The following is a 25,395-nucleotide window of genomic DNA, read 5'->3' as shown; positions in this document are numbered from 1 at the left end:
TGACACTTTCCTCTGACACACACACACACACACCCTCTCATGCTGTGTGATCTGACAGCAAGAAGAGAATCGTGTTTCCATCTCCCTTAGACCCAGATATGACAGAGCGCAGAGCATCCCAGTGCTGTCAGCTGTCACGGGTTCTAATAATCAGATCAAGACCTTTACGCTTCTTCTGGGGTTCCCCACTCTATACAGAGAGCCTGTTTCTTCTTCACTAAAATATATGACACTACCAGTCCATCTTCCTACTCGGGGGATTGTAATGTCAACATACGTAACCATGAGAAATCATCAAAACCCTCCATTGGAATTATTCAAATAAGAGCTCATCTCAAAATTCAAAACCTACAATTTTGTTTACTAAGGCATTAATTATTTCTTAATTAGTGAACCCTAAGGCGTAATGTGTGACCCACATTTGACTTAGTTGTCCATTCAGAGGCGTCTACTGATGCAAACCAGGTTATTCTTCCTCCAGCAGCTGTAGGCTGATGCATCATACATTCACAGTTGACCAGCCTAGTAGTCCCACTCCAGAGTGGAGATTATTCTGTTTTCTGACGTTAATAAATAGGAATATGGTGCCTTGTTACCATCTGATTGGAACGTCTTGATTTTGAGCCGTCAAAGAAAATATAGGCTCACAAACAGTAGCTCATGCAGTCCTATCGTTATTATTGATGTACACGCCGTGTAATCATGTATGCGTTGTAGCAATCAACATTCGGATCTAAACTGTCGTTCAGATGAGACATTGGTGCGTCAAACTGGTTGAGAGAGTGGGCTGCTTGTCAGTCACAGTCCACTCATATTACCGATATTAGTCTCCGCTGAGAAAGCGTAACCAGAGAGGATTTAACACATGATATGCAGACAGCTGCTATCCAGTCGGTTCACTTTATCCTGACAATTCCGACTGAATTTTTCGTCCCCATTACAGGCCTACGCTATTCTGCCTAGTAGGGCCTACTTGGGTTTATCCAAAGCCATAGCGCGCTAGCAATTTTTGCTTAAATCTAACCTCTGAAAACCACAACACTTTGTTGACCAATTATTCTGCCGTGACGTATCACGGACACGGAGTGTAAGATAAAAGTCTCCCTAAAACCATGAAACTGCAGCGGCGAATGCTAACACAATTATCCTCAAATTCATTAGCTAAGTGTAGGCCTATTTCCAATGCCTGTAGGGACCCGGGAACAGGCTATCGCATACGACTTGTTTCCACTGGCTAAATAAGCTCCATGTGCCACGTTGACCTTTGCAGTGCGTCCGCACTGTCTGAAACGATTAAGTTTAGTGCTGTGGCTGCTAGACTACAATGCAACCACCAACTGTCCCCAACTGCACAGCTTCACGAGGAATACAACGCACGCAGAAGCTTGGGCCCCGGTGATAATTGTTATTGTGTCGTCCGCGGTGCTGTAGTCTAGCCTACCCATTTCTCATTCTCATCCCGTTCTTCGAGGGCTCTCGATAACTCCTATCTACGGATGTGTTAATTGGGCTTTCAGCAGGAAGTTGGCTTATTAAAGCCATCTGACATCAAGCAAACGCACCAGACCAAAGCCTTGGGAAATTAAATGCTATTTGAATTGACCTTCAGCCAATGTGCTCACATGGATAGTTCTGAAACGGCTCTTGATATGCAAGGGGTAGCCTACATGAATAGCTGTAGTTTAAAAAACAGCTCTCCACCGCTTTAAATTAAATGCTAATGTGACTTCAACCGTTATTTTAGAAGAATTCAGTGATGAGAAATTGTTAGTAAAAAATACTTTCTGTTAGAAGTTTGAATTCAATCTGCTATAAAACATTTCTTTATTTATTCGTGTTAAAGACACAGTACATATGGTATTTACGTCAACACAATTAAACTTCTGGTAGAGACAAGACAAAATGTATCTCAATCACTATAGTTATAGTAACACTTACAAAGATGAGATCCTTGTGCTTACATAACCTTCTCTTATGATTTGACATAGTTCTCTTCATAACAGTCCATGTAAATCTGTCATGATGTGCATCATGTTGGACAACATCGAACTTCAAATATTCACATTTCAGCACTTCACAGTGCATGCGACTTGTCCCAAGTGGAAAGCTGCACATTTAAGTTATGCACACATTCTAACTGCTGTTTTTAGAATATTAAACTACCTACAATATCTGGCTATCCACATTATTGCAGACAGCGGGACCTATGGCAGGGCTAGTTTGCATCCTGAACCTAACTGAACTGAACACAAGTAACATGGGACTGTTGCCACATGAACCATTAACAGATCTTATCAGTCATCATCTGATATTACCACACATATCCCCACACACAATCACCTCTGACCTCCTGATCAGCAGGTAGAAGATGATGAAGATGAGGAAGATGAAGACCAGAAGGAAAGGAAGAGGAGATGGAGGGATTTGACAAAAATGTACTATGTGCTGGTGAACAGAGAAAATCCTATGTTTGTGCAAATCAGTGTGGTGTGATGTTCCGGCAGTTGCCATGAGAACTCTATGGCTCAGATGGGGGAGAAGCTGCTCGTATTTGGGAAGTGTTGCGGAAGGAAAGTCGGTCAATTATGTTTGATGTGCGAAAAGTGGACGGGCTGGCACAGCCACCAGAAAAAAAAAAACAGAAACTTGTCACTATAGCGACAGAGATGATAGGCTTTTGTGAGGGAGAAAGAATCAAGCACACACACGCACACAGAAACAAACACATATTTATGACATAACAGAACTGCAGTAGGTAGACAGGAACATTTAGATAAGCACTGAAGCAGGTTGTGCTTCTTAGACGCTTACATAATTCTATCTCATCACTAGCTCAGACAGCAGACTGGAGCAAACTCGATCGATCAGCAGCCCTCGGCACAACAGAGGAGGGGAGAAAGGTTTCTTCCTCCCAGACGACAACACAGCTGGGTTCAGCCGCTCAGGTGCAGGGAGAAGGATAATCCCTGTAGGGAGTCAGGTGGCTGAGCGGTTAGGGAATCGGGCTAGTAATAATAAGGTTGCCGGTTCGTTTTCCCGCCATGCAAAATTATGTTGTGTCCTTGTGCAAGGCACTTCACCCTACTTGCCTTGTGGGGAATGTCCCTGTACTTACTGTAAGTTGCTCTGGATAAGAGCGTCTGCTAAATGACTAAATGTAATGTAATGTAAACCCAAGAGAGATGGACAAGAAAAAAAAGAAGAAGAATGAAGATGAAAATGAGGGTGAATGTGAAAGGTGGTGTGTAGGATCAACGGGGGGGCTTGGGAGTGCCTGGAGCATGGATGAATAAACTATTAGAACTGGCTTTGATGGAGTCGGAGAATGAATGTGAGCAGTACACCAACGTTCATGTGCTGGGAAGTGGTGTACTTGAACAGTGTCTACAGAGAAAGGGAAGAGGGAAGTCGATGGGACTGTACCAGAAAATTATGCACTACTGATTGAAATGTGGGGGACATGGTTTAGGTCACGACGAGGAGGAAGAGAAGGGGTCTGGCCATATATATATATATAAAGACTAGATGTCTTGCGGCGGAGTCTAGAACGTCCGCACATGGCAGCCATCTTGCTACAGTCAACTCGCAATGCAGTGGCGTAACGAAATCTCTGACATTGATAACAAACCAAACCGTTTAAAAATCGGTTGAAAATTTAGCAAGTTATGGTCATTTAAAAAGTACATGTAGCATCAACACAATGTTATGGGTGAGCGAGTTGACTGTAGCAAGATGGCCGCCATGTGCGGACCTTCAACTCCGTTGTCCGGCAACGCGGACGAGACATCTACCCTTTATATACATCTATGGGTCTGGCAAGGTGGACAGCAGGAATGACCAACACCCGTGAATCAAGCTTGGAGATATCAGTGTTATACAGTACAGTGCTTTAATGATCCTTGGTCAGGTCTCACCCACACAGTCTTTGCTACACTCCACCACCTAACATTGTGAATCTAACCACTATAACATATTTTCATATATCTTTATATTTTGTATACTGTACATACTTTGTGTTTCTCTGTTGCTACATACAGCGCATTGTTCAGACAATGAACTTAGAACCCTGTCACCCAATCCCAGCTGTAGAAAAACTGGAAGAGCTACATGATTGAACTACCTGACATTACAGTGCACCGCTTGACATATTCAATATTTACAGTATAAAGTAGATTTTTCCACTAGCGATTAACTCCCGTTACAAAGAACTTGTGCTTTATTTGTTCAAACGCTCATGACCATACACCCATATCCACACATGATAGGTATAAAAGAAACCATTCCTGTATTCAGGAACAGTTTCCTAACATTTGAATGTCTCTAAAATGCATTTAATTTGGAAGAGGCCAGTTAGATATTTTTTTTTAATGGTTATTTTAAACAGGAAGTCACCTATTACTCTCAACCTTTGAGACAGGAAGTGACCTGCTGATGTGCCCCGAGAGCATGTTGTCTGACAGCAGGATCCCAACAGTTAGTGCTACATGTGGGGTTCACATTGATTCACATTGTCCCTTCTTGAGAGCAATTTTCAATTTTACTTTTTACACTTTGGATACAGCATTAGAGTTCCAGTTGTTTTGTTATGTGTCCATCAAATGTAGTCGAGATCAAATGCCTAAAGATCATTGGCCCATTTTTCTTAGCCTAAGTTTAGCATAGCACGTCACCTGACCAGCTGTCACATAGGCCTCCCTGGGGCAATTTTATAAATAGATAGATGATCGAGAAAGAGGGATTTAGGGAAAGGAAGGTGGGTTATGGCAGAAAGGACTAAACATTTCTAACAGACAGTCTTGAAATGGTGAGTCTTGTTTGTAAAATTAGAATCATTAGGATGGTTATTTTGTTTTCCAACAAAGAAAAATGACAAATGGCTCAGCAAAGCAACAGCGCACTTGTCAACATTGCCTCACCAGAACTGTAAACGGTGGGTTGCAAATCAAAATGACAAACGTGTGCGCTGAAAATGGCTTGTCCAAAGGAGAAAGCGTGAGTTGAGTGATGACGTTTATCTCGATGGCATCAAGATTCGATACGGGGCTGAGTTCAAGGCAGTGCACGTGGTTCTCTTCAAAAAGCTCTCGTCTCTTCGTCACTTATCTCGGCAAACGCCCGCAAACCCCGCCGCTCTTCCTGCCGCCCTCAAACGCAGATCTCGATGGCCGTCGCCATCACCATCTGGCTCTTGGCCTTGTCTCGGCCCGGCGAGTGGTGCTGGCCGGAGTCGTCTCTGGAGGAGAGCGGATCGGACAGGACGCTCCGCTTGAGCGGCGCCGGGCGGAGGCAGGCCGTCCCCGGCGGCGTGGAGGGCTCCGGGTGTCTGTGGGAGGAGCGTAACGAGGAGGAGGACGAGGAGGTCACGCAGCTCCCAGGACACACGCCGGAGCTGGACCTCTCGCTCCTCTTGGCCCGGCAGGACGCCCGGCGCCGCAGCTCGCTGACCAGCTCGTACTTGACGAAGCAGAACACGTCCTTCACTCCGCAGCGTTTCTCCGGCTCGGCGGCCAGAAGCCTCTGGAACATGCGTAGGGCGTCGTCCGTGAAGCGCCGCCACTGGGACGGGTAGGCGCTGGTGGGGCACCCCGCCCTCTGCCAGCGCCGGAACTCCTCATAGAAGGCGTCGGAAGGCAGCGCGGCCTCCCAGGGGAAGTTTCCCGTCAGCATGCAGAAGACCAGCACGCCAAACGCCCACACGTCCAAGCTGGTGGTCACGAGGAAGCCGTCGGCCCGGCTGGCCCGGCAGACCTCCGGCGCCGTGTAGGGGATGGTTCCGCTCACACGCTTCACCCGGCAACCCACACGCCGTGTCATGCCGAAGTCAGCCAGCTTGACCCGCCGGCACTCGCGGTCGAACAGCAGCACGTTCTCGGGCTTGACGTCGCGGTGTACCAGGCTCTTACTGTGCATGAAGTCCAGAGCCAGACCCAACTGCTGCATACAGCGCTTAACCATCTCCTCTGGAAGACCCACCTGGACAGGGGAGGGGAGGAGAGGAGGAGGAGGGAGAAAGATGGAGGAGGACAAGAGGCGGAAAGGAGGAGGTGTGGACAGATGGGGTTGGAACAAAAAAAAAGGTAAGTACAAATTAATTGAGTACCGTGGGACCAAGAGAAGAGTACAATACAACACATTAGACAACATTCAGATGAAGACAAACAAGCTTAACAAAAGAGGCTCATTTCTAACAAGCTTCCGTAAGCATGTTGGAGCACAGCATTCTCCCACCAAGACGTGACAAAACGAGAGTTGTTCTCTGCCCAGTTACAGAGAGGCTCCAATCCCACGGGAGCTTGTTAAAACTACGATGGAACCATAACACTGCATCTGATTGGACGACAGCAGGAAGCTGAGATGATGGGACAGGAGGAGTGCCCGGGAGGAGGGGTCAAAGTCCTACCTGGGGGGGGATAATGTCAAACAGGTCTCCGGCGGGGGCGTACTCCTGTCCAAACACGTAGCTGTCCTCCGTCTCGAAGAGGACGTCCAGCACCTTGATGATGAAGGGACTGCAGCCCAGGGTGCCGGTGAGGCTGAACTCTCTCAGGAAGCTTTTGAGCTTTGTCTTGTTCTTGGTGACAAACTTTAGAGCCATTTTGGTGCCTGACGTGTTGAAAAGACACAGACATGTAGAGGGTATACATATTCTGAATTAAGTCCGGGAGTTCATTGACTCGCACATTTTATTGATTCATTTGAAAATGCTGTGTTACGCTGTTAGAAACACAAATCACTTCTGGATCACACATTTTATTGTTGCAGGAAACAACGTGAAATTTATCTCAGAGGGACAAGTTCACATTTCAACTGTCTGTAAGTATAAATTGTGGGTTCACGCCTCATTGCCTCTCAGTACCAGCTGCCAGTCTGCGGTGACGAACACAAAGTTTCACACACACACACACACGCAGCTGTGGATACAGAGCTTCTTAGAAAATGAGCACAGCACATCTACCTCTCAAGACTCATTCAGTATTCAAGTGTATCTCCTGAGCATTTTCAGACACTCAGTGATGCTCTTTACCCCACAGTAGCCTCTCACCCTATTTAACCCTGCCTCTCACTCTGAGATAAGCACAAACAACCAGGCTGACACCAAAGTAACTTCTGACCTCCTTAATCCTTCCAAAACTCAGTGCATTATCTCCACTTTAAATTCACATCAACATCCAAAAAGATACACTGTAGTAAATAACATCCTAGAGCAGGCACCAGCCTTAAAAACTAACTAAAAGATTATGCCGATCATGTTGTAACCTTGGTCTCACATTGACTCTGACTCACCCTGTGTGCGGTGTGCCACCAAGTCCACCTTCCCATAGGTGCCCTTGCCCAGTTCGCGGATGTGCTCGTAGTGCTTGGCTACGTCCGCGGCCGACAGGGTGGTGATGGCCAGGGCCTGCATGTCCTCGACCGGTACCCCGCCACTGTAGCCCACCTTGGAGGAGGGTGACCCTCCGCTGCCCCCGCGCCCGGACGGGGACAGAGACAGGCTGGCCTTGACGCTGTGTGGCAGGCTGGGGACGAGAAGACACAGAGAAGAAGGACATGTGACGATGGAGGGGTTTCCAGTCAGTACGCAGGGCTTTGTGATGCTGTGCACAGGTGTAAGGATCGGACCTCTGACGTTGTTTGCGTGTGTGTATCTGTTATCTGTGTGTGTGTTTATGCGTGTCTGACATGCATGCCACTGGGCGTGTACGTGTGTACCTTCGCATGTGGCTGTGTCTATGTGTGGAGCTGACAGCACTCAATAGAAACTCATTAACATGCGATCAATCAGTGAGTGGAGGGCTCAGAGGAGATTAGGCAATGTGCTGGGTAAACATATCTGACTCCAAGTCCCTGTGGGTAGAAAACTGCTAAAACCTAAACCAGAGAAGCCCCTCTGACCTGACTGGAGTGAGATCAACACACAATACTGTCCATTACTGGGAAATCGATATGGGTAGGTGGAGGCAGGCAAACAGCTGACACAGACTGGGTTAAAGTGAGTTGCTATGGAGGCATGGTGGACATTTTCTACAGCGGAAACGCTAGGCTCAGACCTCAGGTACATATTCATCTCCATACAATCGATAGCGTGACAGGTGTAAAAGGGATTACTTTAGCAGTGCTCAGTAAACATATTTGGATTGTGGTTGCTCCGGGCAGTCTGGTGAAGTTGCTGAACCCTAGAAAACTCATGGGACAGTTTAGTAAGGAATGCAGAGGGACCTCTAGGAGAAAGTGCCTTGTGTCTTTAGCATAAAAAGATTGATTAGATAATGCCTGATAAATCGTGGATCTAAATAAGTAGTGATTTGTATCAAACCTGAGGCCTTTGATATGTTCATTGTGTCTGTGTGGAATGGATGAAACTGAATCGACTCACTCTCTCTCTCTCTCTCTCTCTCTCTCTCTCTCTCTCTCTCTCTCTCTCTCTCTCTCTCTCTCTCTCTCTCTCGCACACACACACACACAAAGAGATGAGTAATCTATCACAGACACAATCAATTGTTAATACATTTCACACGTAGATGTAGTATTAGAACTGATCTTGCAGGCGCATGCACAAAACACACGCACACACAGACTATTCTACGCCTTTTCTCTTCCTTTCCTCCCTGCTTTTGTTCACTGTTCCACTCTTCACTTGGCCAATTAGGATTACTCAGCTATGTTGCAGGAAGACTGTAATAAATATTGCAGCATACATTAAAGAGGAAAAACACTGCGGATGCAAGCGCTTGTTTCCCTGCTGCCTTGTTGCCCTCCTTGTTTTCTTGATTCCTCACACGCAGAGGCTGAAAACAGCCGCAACAAACTCCACCAAATGTTTTCGAACTTGCCATCCCTTTTAGATCACGTTGGAGGTCACAAAGGAAAGTATGGAACCTTGAGTATGGAAAACTCAAGGTGTTCTACTGAAGACAAACTGTATGTTCCTCATACTAGGGAGTCAGGTGGCTGAGCGGTTAGGGAATCGGGCTAGTCCGGAAGGTTGCCGGTTCGATTCCCCGCCAGGCCAATGACGTTGTGTCCTTGGGCAAGGCACTTCACCCTACTTGCCTCGGGGGAATGTCCCTGTACTTATTGTAAGTCGCTCTGGATAAGAGCGTCTGCTAAATGACTACATGTACTTTGACTAAAGCTTGGTAAGCGATGAGGGACAGTCAGAAACAGGCTGAATGAAGTTGACGATCCATCCTGCTTTTATAGGTCCATTAATCATAATGCACTCAGACAAGGGAGAGTTTGTTTACCAGCACTCCTTCAGTGCTGGCGGGCTCCACGCTCCCTGGGCTCTACAGAGTAGGACACATGGCTAAGGCGGCGAGCTTAATCGCATTACTCAACCCCCAGAAAGATAAAACCACCCTGAACCCAGGACGTGCAAGCTCATTTCCTTTGCACAACATGATTAGGAGACCCCAAATGGGGCAAGGGAGGAAGGGAAAGATGGCACCTTCCGCTGAAGTGACGCTGTGAATGTGAAGTGGAACGCTTCCGTTTGTGTTTCAGCTGTGTGGATGTGGTGTGTGTTTGCATGTGTTTGTGTGAAGGTGAGAGTGAGTGACTGAGTGAGTGAGGGGAAAGACAGACAGAGAGAGAATGTATTTGTTGTGGAGAGTGTGTGTGTTGTGTGCACTTGTTTGTGCTCACGTGTAAACACGTGCGGGTGTGTGTGTGTGTGACTGTGTTTGTGTGTCTGCTAGCGGTTTGGCAGTGACAGCCCTATCAAAGAGTTCCATTGTGGCCCTATCTCTGCGAGGAAGCAGCTGTTGGGCTCCAGGAAGCCTCTTCTGGAGTCAGCCCCAGCCCTCCTCGGACACACACACACCCTCACACACACACACACACACACACACCACCTCCTGTCAGACCAGGCTGAGGAGGAAACAGGCCAGCCAGGACACACATTTAAATGGGTTTCATTCTTCCTGGGTTCATGTTTTTTTTCTCAGCTTTAAATCGCTCACAGCTTTGATTGGACACTTTCCTCAGACAATGAGCTTGAGTTTGAAAGAGAACACATCCAAACTTCTTCCTTCATAGTAAATGGAACAACAAAAGCAAAAGGCATCAATTGCCAGGGTTCAGGCAATCCAGGCATTTGCAGTCCCTCTCTGATTACCAGGACACTGTTATATGCACAAGACACAGGCCACAATGTGTTCTTCAGGACTATATCACACCTTCCTGTCAATGACAAGGATGCAATGACAAAGTAAACCCTCACAGGTCCAGACTCCAGAGGGCTCAAGGCGGAGCCAGCTGACCTTTGCTGAGCGAACACTTGGCAGGACATGAGGATCACACTGAACCCTACGAGACGATTGGCGTCCACATCTTTTGTTTCTATTCAGCCTCGATTCAGACTCGAGTCTGTCACAAAGAGAGGCCTTTTCTGTTCCTTGTTGTTGTCGAAAAACATGGGAAGTGGTTGGCTTTGTTACAGAACGTTTGAGTTCATTCGTATTCCCTGTTCCACGTAGCGCGCCATCTATGCTATCCTACTCGAACGTTTTGAGAATTGATTAAGCCCAACACAGGGACACAGTGATAATTAGATCGTTTGATCTTACAGGAGTCGGCGTTGAGAAATTAACATTACATTTCCATGGGAACCATTTTCCTCATAATAGAATGCAGGGCCGCTTCCAGCGTAGACTTTTTTCCTTGAGTAATGTGACAGATCATACATTCCCTGTAACTGTTTAATATCTACTGTGCGCTAACTGTCTCCATTCAAACTGTTTTCATACCTTAATGCAATCAGGAGGAAATTCACTTGCTGATGAGCTGGTACACCTCGTCAGTGAACATGTGTCACAAGAGGAGAGGATTGCCATTAGTGAGGTATGAATAACAGTTTGATGAATCACTTTAGATATTATACTTTGTCACAGCATCGGTCGATTAGAAATTGGACCAATTTTAACTCAATTGGGATTTTCTTTTTTGTATATGTATCACCTAATAGATCAGATATTATTTTTAAATCGATGAATGTGTTTCATTCAGATCACTCCCTGCTTGTATATAGTTTATACTGGTTATTTTTTTCTGGTATCTCTATAAGCATCACACAAGGGTTAGACAATCGTGAATGTCTGATTGATGCCAATTGTCGATAAAAAATAAATGCAAGAAATAAATTGATGTTCCACTTTGTCATCTGTTGTACTATGAAAATGTAATTTGCGGCACCAATTTAACATGAGTATAGAGTGGAGGCTTCTGTTGGTCTTTCTGTGCTGTCCATTCCATTCTTGTGGGTTGCCTGGCGACCTTGAGGGAAGGGGGGCTGGGTTAATGGGTGGGTAGGAAAGGGGGAGGTGGGGGGGGGGGGGGGGCGATCTGACCAAGCAACTTCCCAAACAGAAAGCCAATCACAGGAGGTTTTCCTCCCATTTAAAGCCAAAGAAGTCTCTCTTGGAAATGTAAACATGGGACTAATCAAATAAATAATTAGATTGTGGTGTCTGCATCACATCTCTGTTGCGCACTGACCCCTCCTCCTCAAAGACAGTCATTATCTGTTCAGACCGATCTCCTGTGTCCAATTTCCCATCAGGAGCCCAACCTTTGCGCTCTGAGCAGCCAAAGTGCTCACACTGCTTTTGTGTAGCGCAGACTGGCCCATCAGCAGCTTCATTGACAGCCTCCAGAGCCCTGGCCTGTAATGATGAGAATTATTCCGAACTGATCTGTCAGCGATTGGGTCTCGTTAAACCAATCAGGAGTCCATTTGGGGTAGGGTTTATCTCCCTTATAGTCGGTACAAGGGGCGCTGATTGGGCAAGTCATTTTCCTGATGGCTGAGGTAAGGGCCTGTCTGGGGTAAGATTGGCGGACTGTACCAGTGATGGGGAAAATAGTGCACCCATGTGGATTCATCTGGGTTGAATTCTTTGAATCACCTTCGGCTTAACATGTCACGTGTGAAACTCTTTGTAACTGATATTCTCTGTCTGGAAGAAAATGACCATGCTGTCATTTTCTTAATGTCATTTTGTCACTTTCAATGTGTTTCAATGCTGTCAAACTGTTTCAATGTGTGTCTTTCAGTTTGCATTCATAAGAGAATTGTACAAAAGAACAAAACGTCAGTCATCCTGAGAAGTCCTGACTTTTCACTTCCTGTTGGCTTTGGCAGTCGTTCAGTCTCCAGTAAATAACTGAATCATCTACCTTAGCAACTCGAGCGGCAGCGCCCAGGAAAGGGGGGCTAGCGAGTTAGAAGGCCTGGCGCCCTCCTCAGTCAACCACACACACACACACACATGCACACACACACACGCACACAGATGCATACGCGCGGCCACACACACGTAGCCTAGAACACCTCCAGACGAGCTGTGATTGGACGACCAGGAACCTGGGCCACGGCCACTCATTTTGACAAATCACCTTTACTCGGCCGAGCCTGCTTTCATGCGAGCGCTTGCTTCGTGTCCTCCGCACCCCGCTGTGGTCCATGCGTACCGTGTGATCCCCTCTCCACTCTCTCTCCCTTCCACCTTCCTCTCTCCATTTTCACCATATCTGCCCTGCCCGCCCCCCCACCGACTAGCGCTCTCCCTCCCTCCCTCCCTCCCTCCCTCCCTCCCTCCCTCCCTCCCTGCCTCCCCCCTGTCCCCTTCCACTCTATCCACCCGACCCCACCTCCCCTCCCTCCTCCCTCCCCCCCTGTCCCCTCCCACTCTATCCACCCCACCTCCCCTTCCCTCCCCTCCCCCCACCCCCCCTCCCCTCCCCCCCACCCTCCGACCCCCCCTCCCTCCCTCCCACCCCCCCCTCCCTCCCACCCCCCCCTCCCTCCCACCTCCCCTCCCTCCCTCCCACCTCCCCTCCCCTACTCTCCCCTCCCCCCCTCCCTCCGACCCCCCCTCCCTCCCTCCTACCTCCCCTCCCTCCCTCCCACCTCCCCTCCCCTCCTCTCCCCTTCCCCCCTCCCTCCGACCCCCCCTCCCTCCCTCCCACCTCCCCTCCCACCTCCCCTCCCTCCCTCCCACCTCCCCTCCCCTCCTCTCCTCTCCCCTCCCCCCCTCCCTCCGACCCCCCCTCCCTCCCTCCCACCCCCCCTCCCTCCCACCTCCCCTCCCTCTCTGAATTCTAATTGCACCCAGTCACCCAATAAGAGAACAGCCTGTACTTTCCCCACCGGTACGCACGCGCATCTCTGATGCCTCGGAGCACTGGGAGCGATGTAAGTTGGACTGAAGCGATGCATCCGTCCCTAAGGCGGATACAAGAGAATGGGGCCCTTTGATGTGAAATGGATTAGGGAGTGTGACTCCACGGGTGTTTGTGTGTGTGTGTGTGTGTGTGTACAGTACAGTACATGGGCACCAAAACCACTAACGTAGGGGAACGACTGGTTGTGGGTTGATGGGTTAGGGTGGAGGATGAAGGTGGAAGTGGGAAGTCTGAGGGGGGTGGGGGTTAGGGTGGAGGGCCACTGAGATCCAACAAACCAAAAATAAATGACCAACCATTTAAACGAGAGAGGAACCATCTCTTCATACACACCAATGAAACACCATGATGTTAGGATCCAGCATCCAGCTCCTAGCCTTTAGACCTTAATATCTGAATCCCTGATGCTGATAACCAGGGGTGCTGAGTAGGAGAGCTGCAATCCAATCCATTTCAATCCCTTCCTCTATCCCTCCAGTCTGCCTCGGTTAACTCATTCCGGAATGCAACCTCAAGAGAAGCTTCGACCTGCCCCTCCACACAACCCAGCACATCACATGACCTGTCCCTAAACTCTATCATCCCGTGGAAGCCTCCAGCTCTCTCTTTCTCTCTCAGTCTCTCTCTCTCTCTTTCCCTTTCTCACAGTCTCTCTGAACTGAACTCCTCCTCAGTGCACTGAGAACCTGTCTACTACCAGCCAGAGCACACAGCTTTTTCACACCCCTCGATGCAAACTGTGAAGCTTGCTGTGTTCTGTGATGTACGCTACATTCTGTAGCCGGGCCATGAATTATAGAGAGAGGTGGTGAACTGCTGGGGTATAAAGGAGCACTCGTTTATTTCATTGTTCTGTGACGGCATTTGAACAAAATATGACCCTACGGTGGTGAGCTGAGTCAATGTGTTGTTGACAAGGCATAAAGTGTGTGTGACAAAAATGAAACACACCCCTTAGCACCAAAGACCATCATTAATAGTCCATTATGGACACAGGGCCTGGCTGCTTTTATTGTCCGATAGAGTCAGACATGCATTATCCGGCATTACTAGGCATTATGAGTATTATATTACCCTTCCCCGGACTGAAGTCTGGGCCATTATGTCTTGAATTATCCTTACTGCCCTCTTTGTTGATCTGTTTTTTTGATGCTGAATAACAAATGCAAAGCATTTCTGTAAAATGAACTTCTGATTTAATATTTGCTGGCACCATGGAGAAAAATCGAGAACCGAAACCATCCAAGCTCATGAATAAGTATAATTTCATTATATATCTGTATTCAGGAAAGAACATATTTACATATTGAGTGCTTATATTGACTGCAATTTACCACCATAACATTTTAATGCTATTGACAGCTCTCCACTGTATGAAGCTCAGACCTTGTTGAACCTTGGACTGATTTTAGGATTGCACCATTGCTATGTTGAAGACGTCACTTTCTGTTCACAAAGTGGGCATATGCTGCATATTTACAACTGATGTGTGGATGTCCCCAGTCTTACTGACTTTGCTATCGGTAAAACGCCGAACATATTTTGCATTTGAACTGACACGATGACGCTCATTGGGGACGAGCTTTACTAATAGAAACAACCGAACACAAAACAATAGAGTCAGTGCATGTTCAACATTAAGTTATCATTAGCCAAATGGATTTTCACGGTATTCAAGAAATGTATGTGTTGCTAAAATTAAGCAATATTCATAACAACGTAACATGTAGGACTTGTAGTCCAGAAAGCACCACGTCCATTTACCTGCGGGCTACCTGTCTCTCTTCTCCATGGTCCTGCATCGCGCAGCAAGCAGAGCACCTGCGCTCCGCCTCTGACCGATTGATCCACCAGTGCCAATGGCAATTAACAGAATGGATGCTCTTCTGATCAATTAGAATTGGACTTGGAGAGAAAAGCAAATGACACAAACATACTACATGAGTTTTCCTTCCAAGTGTTGCAGAACTTCGACAATTTATCTGGGCTTCTGATGAAAACCTGTTCTATAATCTGTCTCAAAAACGTAAACACTCCGTTTCGTTTCAGTGTCCGTTTGTTGTTTGTTGTTTTCGTGCGTAAAGGCGCGTCTATGTTTCAGGCTGTTCTTTGGCAAGGTAGATAATTAGCTCCTGGCTCGTCAGAGATGAAGGGATGCCTTTTGCAGCTGAAGCCGTGAAAAAAGGTTCTCCAATTCTGTTATATTCTTCTGTGGAGAGCATACACCGTCTCAACCTGCGAGACAGTGGGAGGCGGGTGCGTGTTTATCTTCTGCTCTTCTAGGGGTCTGCCTGACCCAAATAAGCATCTCACTGTTACATGCAGGTCCTTTCGTTGACAGTGCTCCTTTCAGTATGCGGGTGAAACTACATGTTCTTTCACCTGTAAACCCATTCACTCGGCGGCTTCATTTAGTTTAATGTGTAACAGGCGAGATGGGTCCGTTACTTGAGGACTTCGTTTTCCAACAGCGTTCACAACAGTTCGCCACTCCTTTGACACAACGAGCCAGCTCTTTCATTGTTCGCTTGCGCTTGCCTCGGCGTCTCCACCTTCTGGGCATCACTCAGGCTCACGTGCACCGGGTCCTAGCGCCTGGTTCCAAACACTAAATAAATGGCTCTTGCTAAGCTTTTACTCTGGATGAACCCAATGACTGTTGCATAATTCAGTTGCTTGGGACTTTAAGTACTTTATTGGGTAACAACGTGGCAAGACTTTCTATTAATTTAAGAGTGGTTGTGGTTCCCATCACATGTTTGCCAACAGGCAGTCTCCCAAACATGTTTTGCCGACCAGCATAGATTGGATTGAAGCAAGGGGATTGAAATAACAGCGATGGTGTTATCAACCTCAGTGCGTAGTCCCTAATCCTCTTTGTGCATTATCAGAAATCAAGGACCACAGTAGTTGATTACTAGGTTTGTGTATGCGGGTGTGCGTGTGTGTGTGTGTGTGTGTGTGTGGGGGGGGGGGGGGGTGTATGCTTTGGTAACCAGTTATTTTCCTAATGCAGTCATTTCTTCCACTTAACCCTTATGTTATCTTCGGGTCATTGTGACCCTTCAGTCATTGGGACCCTTCAGTCAAAGACAACTTTACCTCATACAAAAATAAAGTGAAGCATTTTCTTTTAACCGTCGGGCTGTCTCAGACCCCCCACAGCGCAAAGGTTAAAAGAAAATGCTTTTTATTTGTTTTTGTATTGGGTAAAGTTGCCGCAACACAACGATGGGTCGTTGTGAACCTTCGGGTCATTGTGACCCGAAGGCAGCACAAGGGTTAAAACACTCCAACTCCTAAATTGAGACAAGCCCACATGGAGTGCAAGATAAGCTGTTTACACACAAACAGGGCAGGGCAGTCCACAGAGGAAGAAAGTAAGGGAGAGGACGCGTAGCTTGTCAGTGCTAGGAACATGACCAGCCAATGTTTTGAGATGTACCTTAATACCTTTTCCCTGCTGCCGTTCAGCTGTTTTCTTGTCCCACACTGAAAGACATGTATTGAATACTACAGTCAGGGGGACCGTAACTGGGGGTAAGATTACATTTACATTTAGTCATTTAGCAGACGCTCTTATCCAGAGCGACTTACAGTAAGTACAGGGACATTCCCCCCGAGGCAAGTAGGTTGAAGTGCCTTGCCCAAGGACACAACGTCATTTGGCACAGCCGGGAATCGAACTGGCAACCTTCTGATTACTAGCCCGCTTCCCTAACCGCTCAGCCACCTGACTCCCTTTAGGACGAGATTAGGACGACTCTAAGGGAGCCGGTCAGACAGGGGGCCCAGTAGAACACCATACTTTCCTGTAGGATTTAGATTTGAGGGCCCAGAGTACCAATGAGCCAGAGGCCCCAAGAAACCCTAGCAGCAGCCAGGTCTGGCAGTTCTGTACTTCACCTCTTTCAAGAGGGATTCAAGCTTCACACTTTTGCAATTGGGCAAGGGTAGATAAGACAGAGAGTTTCCTCCGGGTTACCGTGGGAACCAGGCTGCCATAAATCATGTTGAAGGTCAAGTACCCTGAGCTGACAGAGTGAGAGGGGCGGGTCAGACACACTTGGGGTGGGGGTGGGGGGGGGGGGGTTGTGGTGGGGGGGGGGGGGGTGGACTGTAGGCTGTAAACAAATGGAGCAACAGTACTTGTCTCCCTGTCTCTCTCTTTCTCTCTCTTTTTCTTTAAAGCATTCTTTCATCATTCTCCTCCCCCTCTCTTTTTTAAGACACCAGCCGACTTTTTTCCACTCCTGTCCTAGTTTTCTTTTTTTTTGGTGTCACCTCAAGCCTTCCACCCTGCGATGTAGGGTGGCCTCATTCCTCGCTGTCCTCAAACTTGTTGTTCTGTTTCCTGGACTTCAGTGGACTTTATGTAAGGATATTCAAATTGTGAGGAATATCTCATCTATCTTGTCCTAAAGTAGATCATTGTTTGCATAAGGCAGCTCTGAGTCATCCAGTATCAATATTCTCTCTGAAGCAATCCACCCTCTTCTTAATTATTTGTTTTGGCTAGGGTTACTGGTGCACTCGTCTGTATGAGAGCGTACTTTAAAACCCAAGTCTTTACTTCCTTCGCCTAATTAATCAGCTTTTGTTCTATGTTGCCAGGACAGGATATCTAATATCTGAGAAATCTTTGTGAGCACAGTCAAGTAAATAGCAGACATATTGATGTTAATGCGGAAATTATAGTTGACTTGAAATGGGAATTGAAAGGTAGCCTACAGGTGAAAATGTATCGAGCCTTTTCACATTTCACAATGTATCTAGACTTTTCACATCGTTTGAGGTAGTCTGCTACTTGGGAATATATCATTACATATATATTAAATAAATCGTTTAGCGATAAACTAATGTGAGCAGAGGTTCATGTTATTCACTACATTTCCCATAACCCTCTCAAGAGCTCTAACTCCTCTCCTCATCGGATTGGCCGAGTAGTACGTGGTGGGTGACGTCTATTAGCGTGCGCCTTTAACCTTGTGCTTGAGTAGCATCATCAAACCTGCTATTAAGGAAGTTACACAAGTGATTTAATGTTGTTTTAACGTGTATATTCCTGACTAACAATGAGCAGATATATATTACCAGTTTCGGTGTTTGGAACAGTGTTTGGGTGCGCTGTGTTACTGAAGTGAGTATGGAGACAGAGTAGGATATAGCCTAATTATTCTTTGTGTTTTTAGTTCATATATGTAATCAACCGTTGAGCTATATGTTAAGGCTTTAGACTCATTTATGTATCCTGCTGTCATTGAATACATCATTATGATTGTGTTGAAAGTTGTCCACAAATGCAAATTCTCAATTGAAGTGCATGACATAACTAGGCTTTTCATCATGTGTTGCCAATCACTTGAACAGTGGCGATTTCTTTAAGACTGCAAGGGAAACTCGACTTCCCCTAAAATGTCCAAAAATGTATGGTCAAATATTTACTATAGTGTTAACATTTTAAATGTGTAAGAACACGTTCATCTCGAAGACGAGTTCGTTCAGAATCAGCTATATTAGCAGGTCGACTGACTCGATTTCCTTCTCATACATTCTCGTAGCTTCACAGTGCATTTCCCTGTTGAAGCCTGGCGTTTCAGTGCTTCAAAACTATACAAGAGCCCGTCTACGGAGAGCCTGTCCACTCCCTATTGAGTCCCTATTAAGCCCCATTGTACCGAATTTGAGTTCCACTGGGGGTGATCGCGGGCGAGTGCAAAATGAATGGGTCTATGGAGCTAGACGGCTAAATTGGTCTTTTTCGCTTGATTGTCGTTGAGAAATCTCAGATTTGATTGTAGTTTTTGCAAGTTCAATATGGATTATAGGTCAAAAGTTGAATGAACTAGTACTTATGTCCTTTCGATAACTTACAGGGTGAGTCGTTGTTGCCCATAAATTTCCCGAGAGTGGCAGTTCTCCCCATATTAGACATTATCTGACTATACGGTCATTGGATAAATGCTGCGATTATGTCCCGCCCACGGACGCTCAGCGTCTCTGAGGGTGAATGGAGGAGTGAGCTGGCCTGGACTCCGAGCTTCTGCGTAGCTATTGCTATTTCATAAAATTATACACCACATTCCTTGTTTCAGTTTAACCGAATTCCCACAATTCCTCCCTCGAGTTTAATATTGTTTCGTTAGATTGTTCGTTCATTAACTCAATACAGTAGGCTAGGCTAGTGTCGTAGGGGTGAATTAGCCAGCTACAGTAGCAAACTGCACACGATGGCAGACAATGCTAATATTGTCGACCTGATTTTGGCGAAGCCATTTGAAAGTCTTCCTTACGAGGAGAAACTTAGAATTAAACAACAGGGCAGATCAACACATAAGATTGATTTGGTTCAAAGTAACAGGTCTTTTCAGCTCTCCTGGTATGACAAAGTTAGCTGGCTGACTGGAAGTGCTGTGACAAAGAAAATGTACTGCTGGCCATGCCTCTTGATGAAACCATCTCACGGATGTGTTGTTTGGTCAAAGGTGGGGTTTGGAGATCTGTCTAACTTTGACAGGGCATATAAAAGGCATGAAAAGAGCAATGAACATGTAAGGTCATGTGCAAGATTAAGTTGCATGGGCAAGATCAAGGTTGAGCATGCAATCAATGAAGGTGCTCGCATTCAAGTCGCTAAACATAATGAAACGGTCAAACAAAACAGGGCCTTCCTAAAACGCCTAATTGATGTGACGTCCTTGCTTGGCCGGCAGGAGCTGTCGTTTAGGGGACGTGACGAGAGTAGTGAATCATCCAACAAGGGGAATTACAGGGAGTTCACAGAAACGTTAGCTAAATATGACTCTGTCTTGTCTGCACAATTCGAGTCCTCAACTGTGTTTTCTGGTATGTCCCAGACTATTCAAAATGACTTGATCTTTGCTCTTGCAGCCACCGTTTCTGATGAGATCAGAGATGAAATTCAGGATGCTCCCTTTTTTGGATGGCAGGTGGATGAAACAACTGATATATCCTGCCGTGCCCAACTCTCTGTCATTGTTCGCTATGTGGATAGTGCAGGTCAAATTCAGGAGCGCTTTATTGGATTTTTAGATGTTTCTGGGGGCCGAGATTCCCGGTCTGTTTTTGATGTATTAAATGAAAACATGCAGGGCTATAATTTTAAGGATAAGCTTGTGGCACAGACCTACGATGGGGCTGCTGTCATGCCTTCAGCTCTCAATGGTCTGCAGGCTAAAGTGAAAGCAATAGCCCCCAGTGCCATGTTTGTGCATTGCTATGCACACAGACTGAATCTGGTGCTGTCACAGGGTGCTAAATGCTTGCCTGAGTGCAGAATCTTTTTTGCATCACTCTCTGGGTTTGCCAATTTTTTTTCCAAATCCACAAAGAGGACGTCTTTCCTGGAGTGTGCAGGCTGTTCAAGGTTTCCCAGGAACGCTCCTACTCGATGGAATTTCACATCACGGATAGTGAGCACTGTGGCAAACAATTATGATGGTCTCCTGCAGACATTTGATAACATCATTGCAGATACGACAATGGATGATGATACACTGGATGGTGCCAAAGGCTTTGTGAGGAAACTGGATGATTTTGAGTTTGTGTTCATGTTGTACACATTTGAACAAATCTTCTCTGAGACTGATGTGGTCTTTGATATTGTCCAGCAGAGGGCTATGGATGTCCTTTACTGCAAGAAAATAATTGAGTCTGTTCTCGCATTTGTCAAAGAGAAGAGGTCAGAGGGGGCTTTCCAAGCTGTTTATGCCAAAGCAGCAGATCTCACATCAGACCCACGAGATGAGCCCATGAGAAAGCGCCGTCTGACCCAGGATCCCCAAGAGCGCTTCAGAAATCTGTACATGGCCATCCTTGATAACATCTTGGAGCAGATTCCTCAACGTTTTTCAAATTTGGAAAGTATGCTCTTCTTAGAATTAGTCAATCCAGGGAAGTTTGATGACATGAGACGAGCGTTTCCAGAGGAGGCCTTCCAAAGTGTCCTGAAAAGTTATGGCCGTCACTTTGATTCAGGGAGACTGAGGTCTGAACTTCAAGTCCTGTATTCAGATCAGGACTTGCAGGGTAACAGGGGAAAGCTGTGTGATTACTTGGTGTTCCTTAAAGACATGGAGTTGGACAGTGCAATGCCTCAGCTTTACAAACTGTTCTCATTAGTGGCAACCATTGGAGCTACATCTGCAGGTGTAGAAAGGAGCTTCTCCTGTTTAAAGCGGCTCAAGTCCTACACCCGTAACACAATGGGCCAAGGCCGTTTAAGCAGCCTAGCTCTGCTGGCCATTGAGAGGACACTGGTCAAGTCACTGGAAAAGACGCCTAGTTGGTACGACAGGGTCACAGAGCATTTTTGAAAAGGAACGTGAGGGTTCGAACTACCTTGAAGAGAATGTGCATTTCAGTCAGTGACGTGAAGGTCTGGAACAAACTACAAAAAGAGCTGAAGCAAAGTCCAAGGATGAGGCTGTGTAAAAAAAAAAAAAAGGCTCAAACTGGTGATTTTCAGCAGGTACTGTGATGAAGAGGGGAGGTGAATGGTATCACTACTCAGCACTGTATATATGTGTGTATGCTATGTGTCTGTATGTGGGGCATTTAGGGGCGCTTGGCCCACTTCACTTCTCCTGGTCCTCTGTTGCTGCATCCTGAGACTGCAGTTGTTGATGTCTGGCTTCTCTCGCTGGGGGTTTGGGGAGGGTCTCTGTACTCTGTGTGCTGAGGTACAAGGGTGTGAATGTGTATTTAGGTGTGATCGTCTCACAAGGGCCTGCTGTAGGGTTGTTGCTATATAGGTTGAATACAGTTTGGTACGTGGATATGTTTTTTAGTTTGTTTTGTGAATTTTGGATAAAAGCCTAGTAATCAAACAGGAAGGTTACTATAAGGGCAATTAGAGGGAGAAGGGGTATGAATAAATAAGTTTTGCTTCTTCATACCCCTTTTCAGACAATTTGTATTAATTCATGTCTGAAGGTATATATACTTACACGTTTATTCAATTGGAAAACTTGTTTATATTATCAGTTTCTATTTATGTTCAAAATGTATATATGAATATGTAAGTATTAGCTGAGCTAATACTGGTGAATATGTATATATTGTTCGGGATTGTTCTTTTCTTTTTATAACTACTGTTTACCAATCACTTTTGTGGTAAAATTGTCTGAAATAAATTCATTCAATAAATTCATTCATTCAAACGTAGGGCTAAATTTACGTATGAATAAATGGACCATTTTTATGATGTAGGCGTGAAAATTAGCTTCCCCTCTTTAAAAAAACAGCAACCGCCACTGCACTTGAACTACTGTGGTGTTCATAGGAACCATTTGACAGGTGGCCCCTGTCCCAGCAAAGCCACCATCAAAGGGAAGACAGTGGTCATAACAGGAGCCAACACAGGCATCGGGAAAGAAACAGCTCGAGAACTGGCAAGGAGAGGTAGGCTACTGAGCTGTGAATGCATGCAGTCTAGACACCCCAGTATGGTTTGTGGAGATGGGAAATGTAGTTCTAAGCCACTTACTTGTTAATGTCGTAAACTCATCGTTGTGCTTGTTTCATGAGTGCCTACTCGGACCTACCTCTTCTCGTCTCCATACCGACAGGGGGTCGGGTCATTATGGGATGCAGGGACATGGAGAAGTGTGAGGACGCTGCCAAGGAGATTCGAGGGAAGACTCTGAACCCTCACGTGTATGCACACCACATCGACCTGGCCTCCATCAAATCCATCCGCCAGTTCGCAGAGAGGATCAAACAAGGTCTGGAAGAGCTGCATGGAAAGCGGCACGATGATGCAAGAGGATCTCTTGGTCGTTGTGTGATTTTCATGCGTGTTTGATGTGCGTATTGTGCTTCAGAGGAGAAACGTGTGGATATACTGATAAACAACGCAGGTGTGATGAGATGCCCTGTTGGAAAAACTGAGGACGGCTTTGATGTACAGTTTGGAGTCAACCACTTAGGTAAGCTTTTGACTTTCAATGTAGGTCACGTGGACTATACCTGGCTTGATCTGGCTGGCTGTCATGCAAACAAGTAACACTTTCTGGATAACCCTTTCAGGACATTTTTTGCTAACAAATCTTCTGCTGGACAAGTTAAAGGAGTCTGCCCCCAGTAGAGTGATCAACCTGGCTTCTCTCGCTCACATCGTTGGGGAAATAGACTTTAATGACCTCAACTGGGAGAAGAAGAAGTTTGACACCAAGCGGGCCTACTGCCAAAGCAAGCTGGCCAACGTTTTATTCACCAAAGAGCTCGCAAAGAGGCTTGAAGGCAAGTTCAGCTCTGTGTGAGCAGTTAGTATGCTGTATAAGTATGTGTGTCTAGGGAGTCAGGTGGCTGAGCAGTTAGGGAATCGGGCTAGTAATCTGAAGGTTGCCAGTTCGATTCCCGGCCGTGCCAATTGACGTTGTGTCCTTGGGCAAGGCACTTCACCCTACTTGCCTCGGGGGAATGTCCCTGTACTTACTGTAAGTCGCTCTGGATAAGAGCATCTGCTAAATGATTAAATGTAAAATGTGTGTGTGGGTAGTGGCACTGTATTTTTGTTCACTGTTTGGTCTGGATTACAACACCAATCCTACATTGTAGCATTTACCTTTCATGTGTGTTGTTGTCATAGGGACTGGGGTTACTGTAAATGCCCTGCACCCAGGGGTTGTTGCCACAGATCTGGGGCGACACACTGGCCTGCACCAATCACAGTTCTCCAGCTCAGTACTGAGTGAGTACAAAGTCATTTCATTGGTTGTTGATACTAGGTTATGTTATATGTACAGTAGATGTTTAATTATTCAGATGTTGTCTAGAATGTGTAGATCCATTAGCCTTTTGTGCATGTTGTTGCACATAAATTTGTCATGTGGTCATAATTCACCATATTGTACTCCAAATTGCCCTTACTTCCACTGATTATTTTATTTTCCATAGGACCAAATGAGTTTTCTCCCAGCTGTTAGAATGAGCTCTTTCGCACTCAATCTTGTACTGACCCCAACTCTACATTACTGCCATACTTCCCCACCTTCTCCTCAAACATTGTCTGAATAAACTCAGCCTAGATTCACTGTACTGGAGCCTTCCACTGACACTTCACTATTTACATTTAGTCATTTAGCAGACGCTCTTATCCAGAGCGAATTACAGTAAGTACAGGGACATTCCCCCGAGGCAAGTAGGATGAAGTGCCTTGCCCAAGGACACAACGTCATTTCGCACGGCCGTGAATCTAACCGCCAACCTTCCGATTTAATAGCCCGATTCCCTAACCGCTCAGCCATCTGACTCATCTTCGGTTCCCCCTGCAGGTCCTTTCTTCACGTTACTGGTGAAGGGTCCGGAGCTGGGAGCCCAGCCCAGCGTCTACCTCGCGGTGGCCGAGGAGCTTGTGGGGGTGTCGGGACGTTACTATGACGTGATGACAGAGAAGGAACCGGCGCCCAACTCCCTCGACCAGGAGGTGTCTAGTAGGCTGTGGGAGGCCAGCGCCAGGCTGGTGGGGCTGGAACTGACAGGAGGGGAGACGGAGAAGGAGCAGGCCAAGACGCCCACGCCGACAGCAGCACCCGCAGAGACTGTCCCCCATCCATGCAGCCCAGACACAGACACAAGGAGGGAGCCCTGAACCTTGAATGGGAGTCAGGTGGCTGAGTGGTTAGGGAATCGGGATAGTAATCTGAAAGTTGCCAGTTCGATTCCCGGCCGTGTCAAATGACGTTGTGTCCTTGGGCAAGGCACTTCACCCTACTTGCCTCGGGGGGAATGTCCCTGTACTTACTGTAAGTCGCTCTGGATAAGAGCATCTGCTAAATGACTAAATGTAAATGAATGTCAGTCTGACACTGTAGCCATGGAGACCTAGAGTATTCATATTGGCTCTGACAGGGACAAGTAGCCTTAGAGGAACTATTTAATTGAGAATGCATTATTGTTATTGACTTATTTTGACTGTGTATTGGGAGATTTTTGGAAAGGCATTGTGACAAAAATTGTTCAGCCCCCAAAATATTTTTTTTTATGTCTTGGCAGTCACGTCAACTTGGGTTTCATTTGAACTATTGTCACAATAAAGTAATATTTATGTAAATTGGATGTGTAGAACTGTACCACAAACTAAAGTCCTCTGAGATCTCCTCAGGATATTCCATATCTTTAAAGAATGTCCTCTAACGTGATCTAGTCGTAGACACTTCTGTTGCTCCGTGGAGCTATTGAAGGGCT

At 46.4% G+C, this 25,395-nt stretch overlaps 3 protein-coding genes across 5 annotated transcripts; 2 read left to right on the top strand and 1 right to left on the bottom strand.

The window, feature by feature from the left end:
- Nucleotides 1-3,789: 3,789 nt before the first annotated feature.
- On the bottom strand, nucleotides 3,790-15,722 carry sbk1 (SH3 domain binding kinase 1). Its single transcript, XM_062475509.1, has 4 exons — nucleotides 14,950-15,722; nucleotides 7,285-7,517; nucleotides 6,401-6,603; nucleotides 3,790-5,973 (listed from the first exon to the last, which is right to left on the bottom strand). The coding sequence occupies exons 1-4, from the start codon at nucleotides 14,985-14,987 to the stop codon at nucleotides 5,146-5,148; spliced, it is 1,302 nt and encodes a 433-aa protein (XP_062331493.1). The 5' UTR covers nucleotides 14,988-15,722; the 3' UTR covers nucleotides 3,790-5,145.
- A 2,429-nt stretch (nucleotides 15,723-18,151) lies between these two features.
- LOC134030917 (retinol dehydrogenase 13-like) lies at nucleotides 18,152-25,261 on the top strand. 3 transcript variants are annotated; one of them, XM_062474329.1, is made up of 8 exons: nucleotides 18,152-18,325; nucleotides 22,490-22,608; nucleotides 22,776-22,931; nucleotides 23,031-23,135; nucleotides 23,236-23,448; nucleotides 23,798-23,899; nucleotides 24,483-24,821; nucleotides 25,018-25,261. In XM_062474329.1, the coding sequence occupies exons 1-7, from the start codon at nucleotides 18,261-18,263 to the stop codon at nucleotides 24,797-24,799; spliced, it is 1,077 nt and encodes a 358-aa protein (XP_062330313.1). In that variant the 5' UTR covers nucleotides 18,152-18,260; the 3' UTR covers nucleotides 24,800-24,821; nucleotides 25,018-25,261. The 3 variants fall into 3 exon arrangements, with proteins under 3 accessions (XP_062330313.1, XP_062330312.1, XP_062330314.1); XM_062474328.1 differs by lacking the exon at nucleotides 18,152-18,325 and having other exon boundaries at nucleotides 22,288-22,608; XM_062474330.1 differs by lacking the exon at nucleotides 18,152-18,325 and having other exon boundaries at nucleotides 22,801-22,931.
- LOC134030916 (zinc finger MYM-type protein 1) lies at nucleotides 18,849-22,146 on the top strand. The gene has a single exon (XM_062474327.1). It carries the CDS (start codon nucleotides 19,416-19,418, stop codon nucleotides 21,519-21,521), a length of 2,106 nt encoding a protein of 701 aa, XP_062330311.1. The 5' UTR covers nucleotides 18,849-19,415; the 3' UTR covers nucleotides 21,522-22,146.
- Nucleotides 25,262-25,395: the final 134 nt, after the last annotated feature.

Source organism: Osmerus eperlanus, chromosome 12 (assembly GCF_963692335.1).
Source record: "Osmerus eperlanus chromosome 12, fOsmEpe2.1, whole genome shotgun sequence".
NCBI classification, from domain to species: Eukaryota; Metazoa; Chordata; class Actinopteri; order Osmeriformes; family Osmeridae; genus Osmerus; species Osmerus eperlanus.
This window is presented reverse-complemented; position numbering and strand designations above follow the sequence as displayed.

Coding starts and splice junctions, on each gene's coding strand:
- sbk1 (XM_062475509.1), bottom strand. CDS start 14,987: ATGCAGGACCATGGAGAAGAGAGACAGGTAGCCCGCAG. Junction 7,518..14,949: donor GAGAGACAGGTAGCCCGCAG/GTAAATGGACGT, acceptor TCTCGTCCCCAG/CCTGCCACACAGCGTCAAGG. Junction 6,604..7,284: donor GGTGGCACACCGCACACAGG/GTGAGTCAGAGT, acceptor TCAACACGTCAG/GCACCAAAATGGCTCTAAAG.
- LOC134030916 (XM_062474327.1), top strand. CDS start 19,416: ATGGCAGACAATGCTAATATTGTCGACCTGATTTTGGCGAAGCCATTT.
- LOC134030917 (XM_062474328.1), top strand. CDS start 22,395: ATGGACCATTTTTATGATGTAGGCGTGAAAATTAGCTTCCCCTCTTTA. Junction 22,932..23,030: donor CGCAGAGAGGATCAAACAAG/GTCTGGAAGAGC, acceptor ATTGTGCTTCAG/AGGAGAAACGTGTGGATATA. Junction 23,136..23,235: donor GTTTGGAGTCAACCACTTAG/GTAAGCTTTTGA, acceptor TAACCCTTTCAG/GACATTTTTTGCTAACAAAT.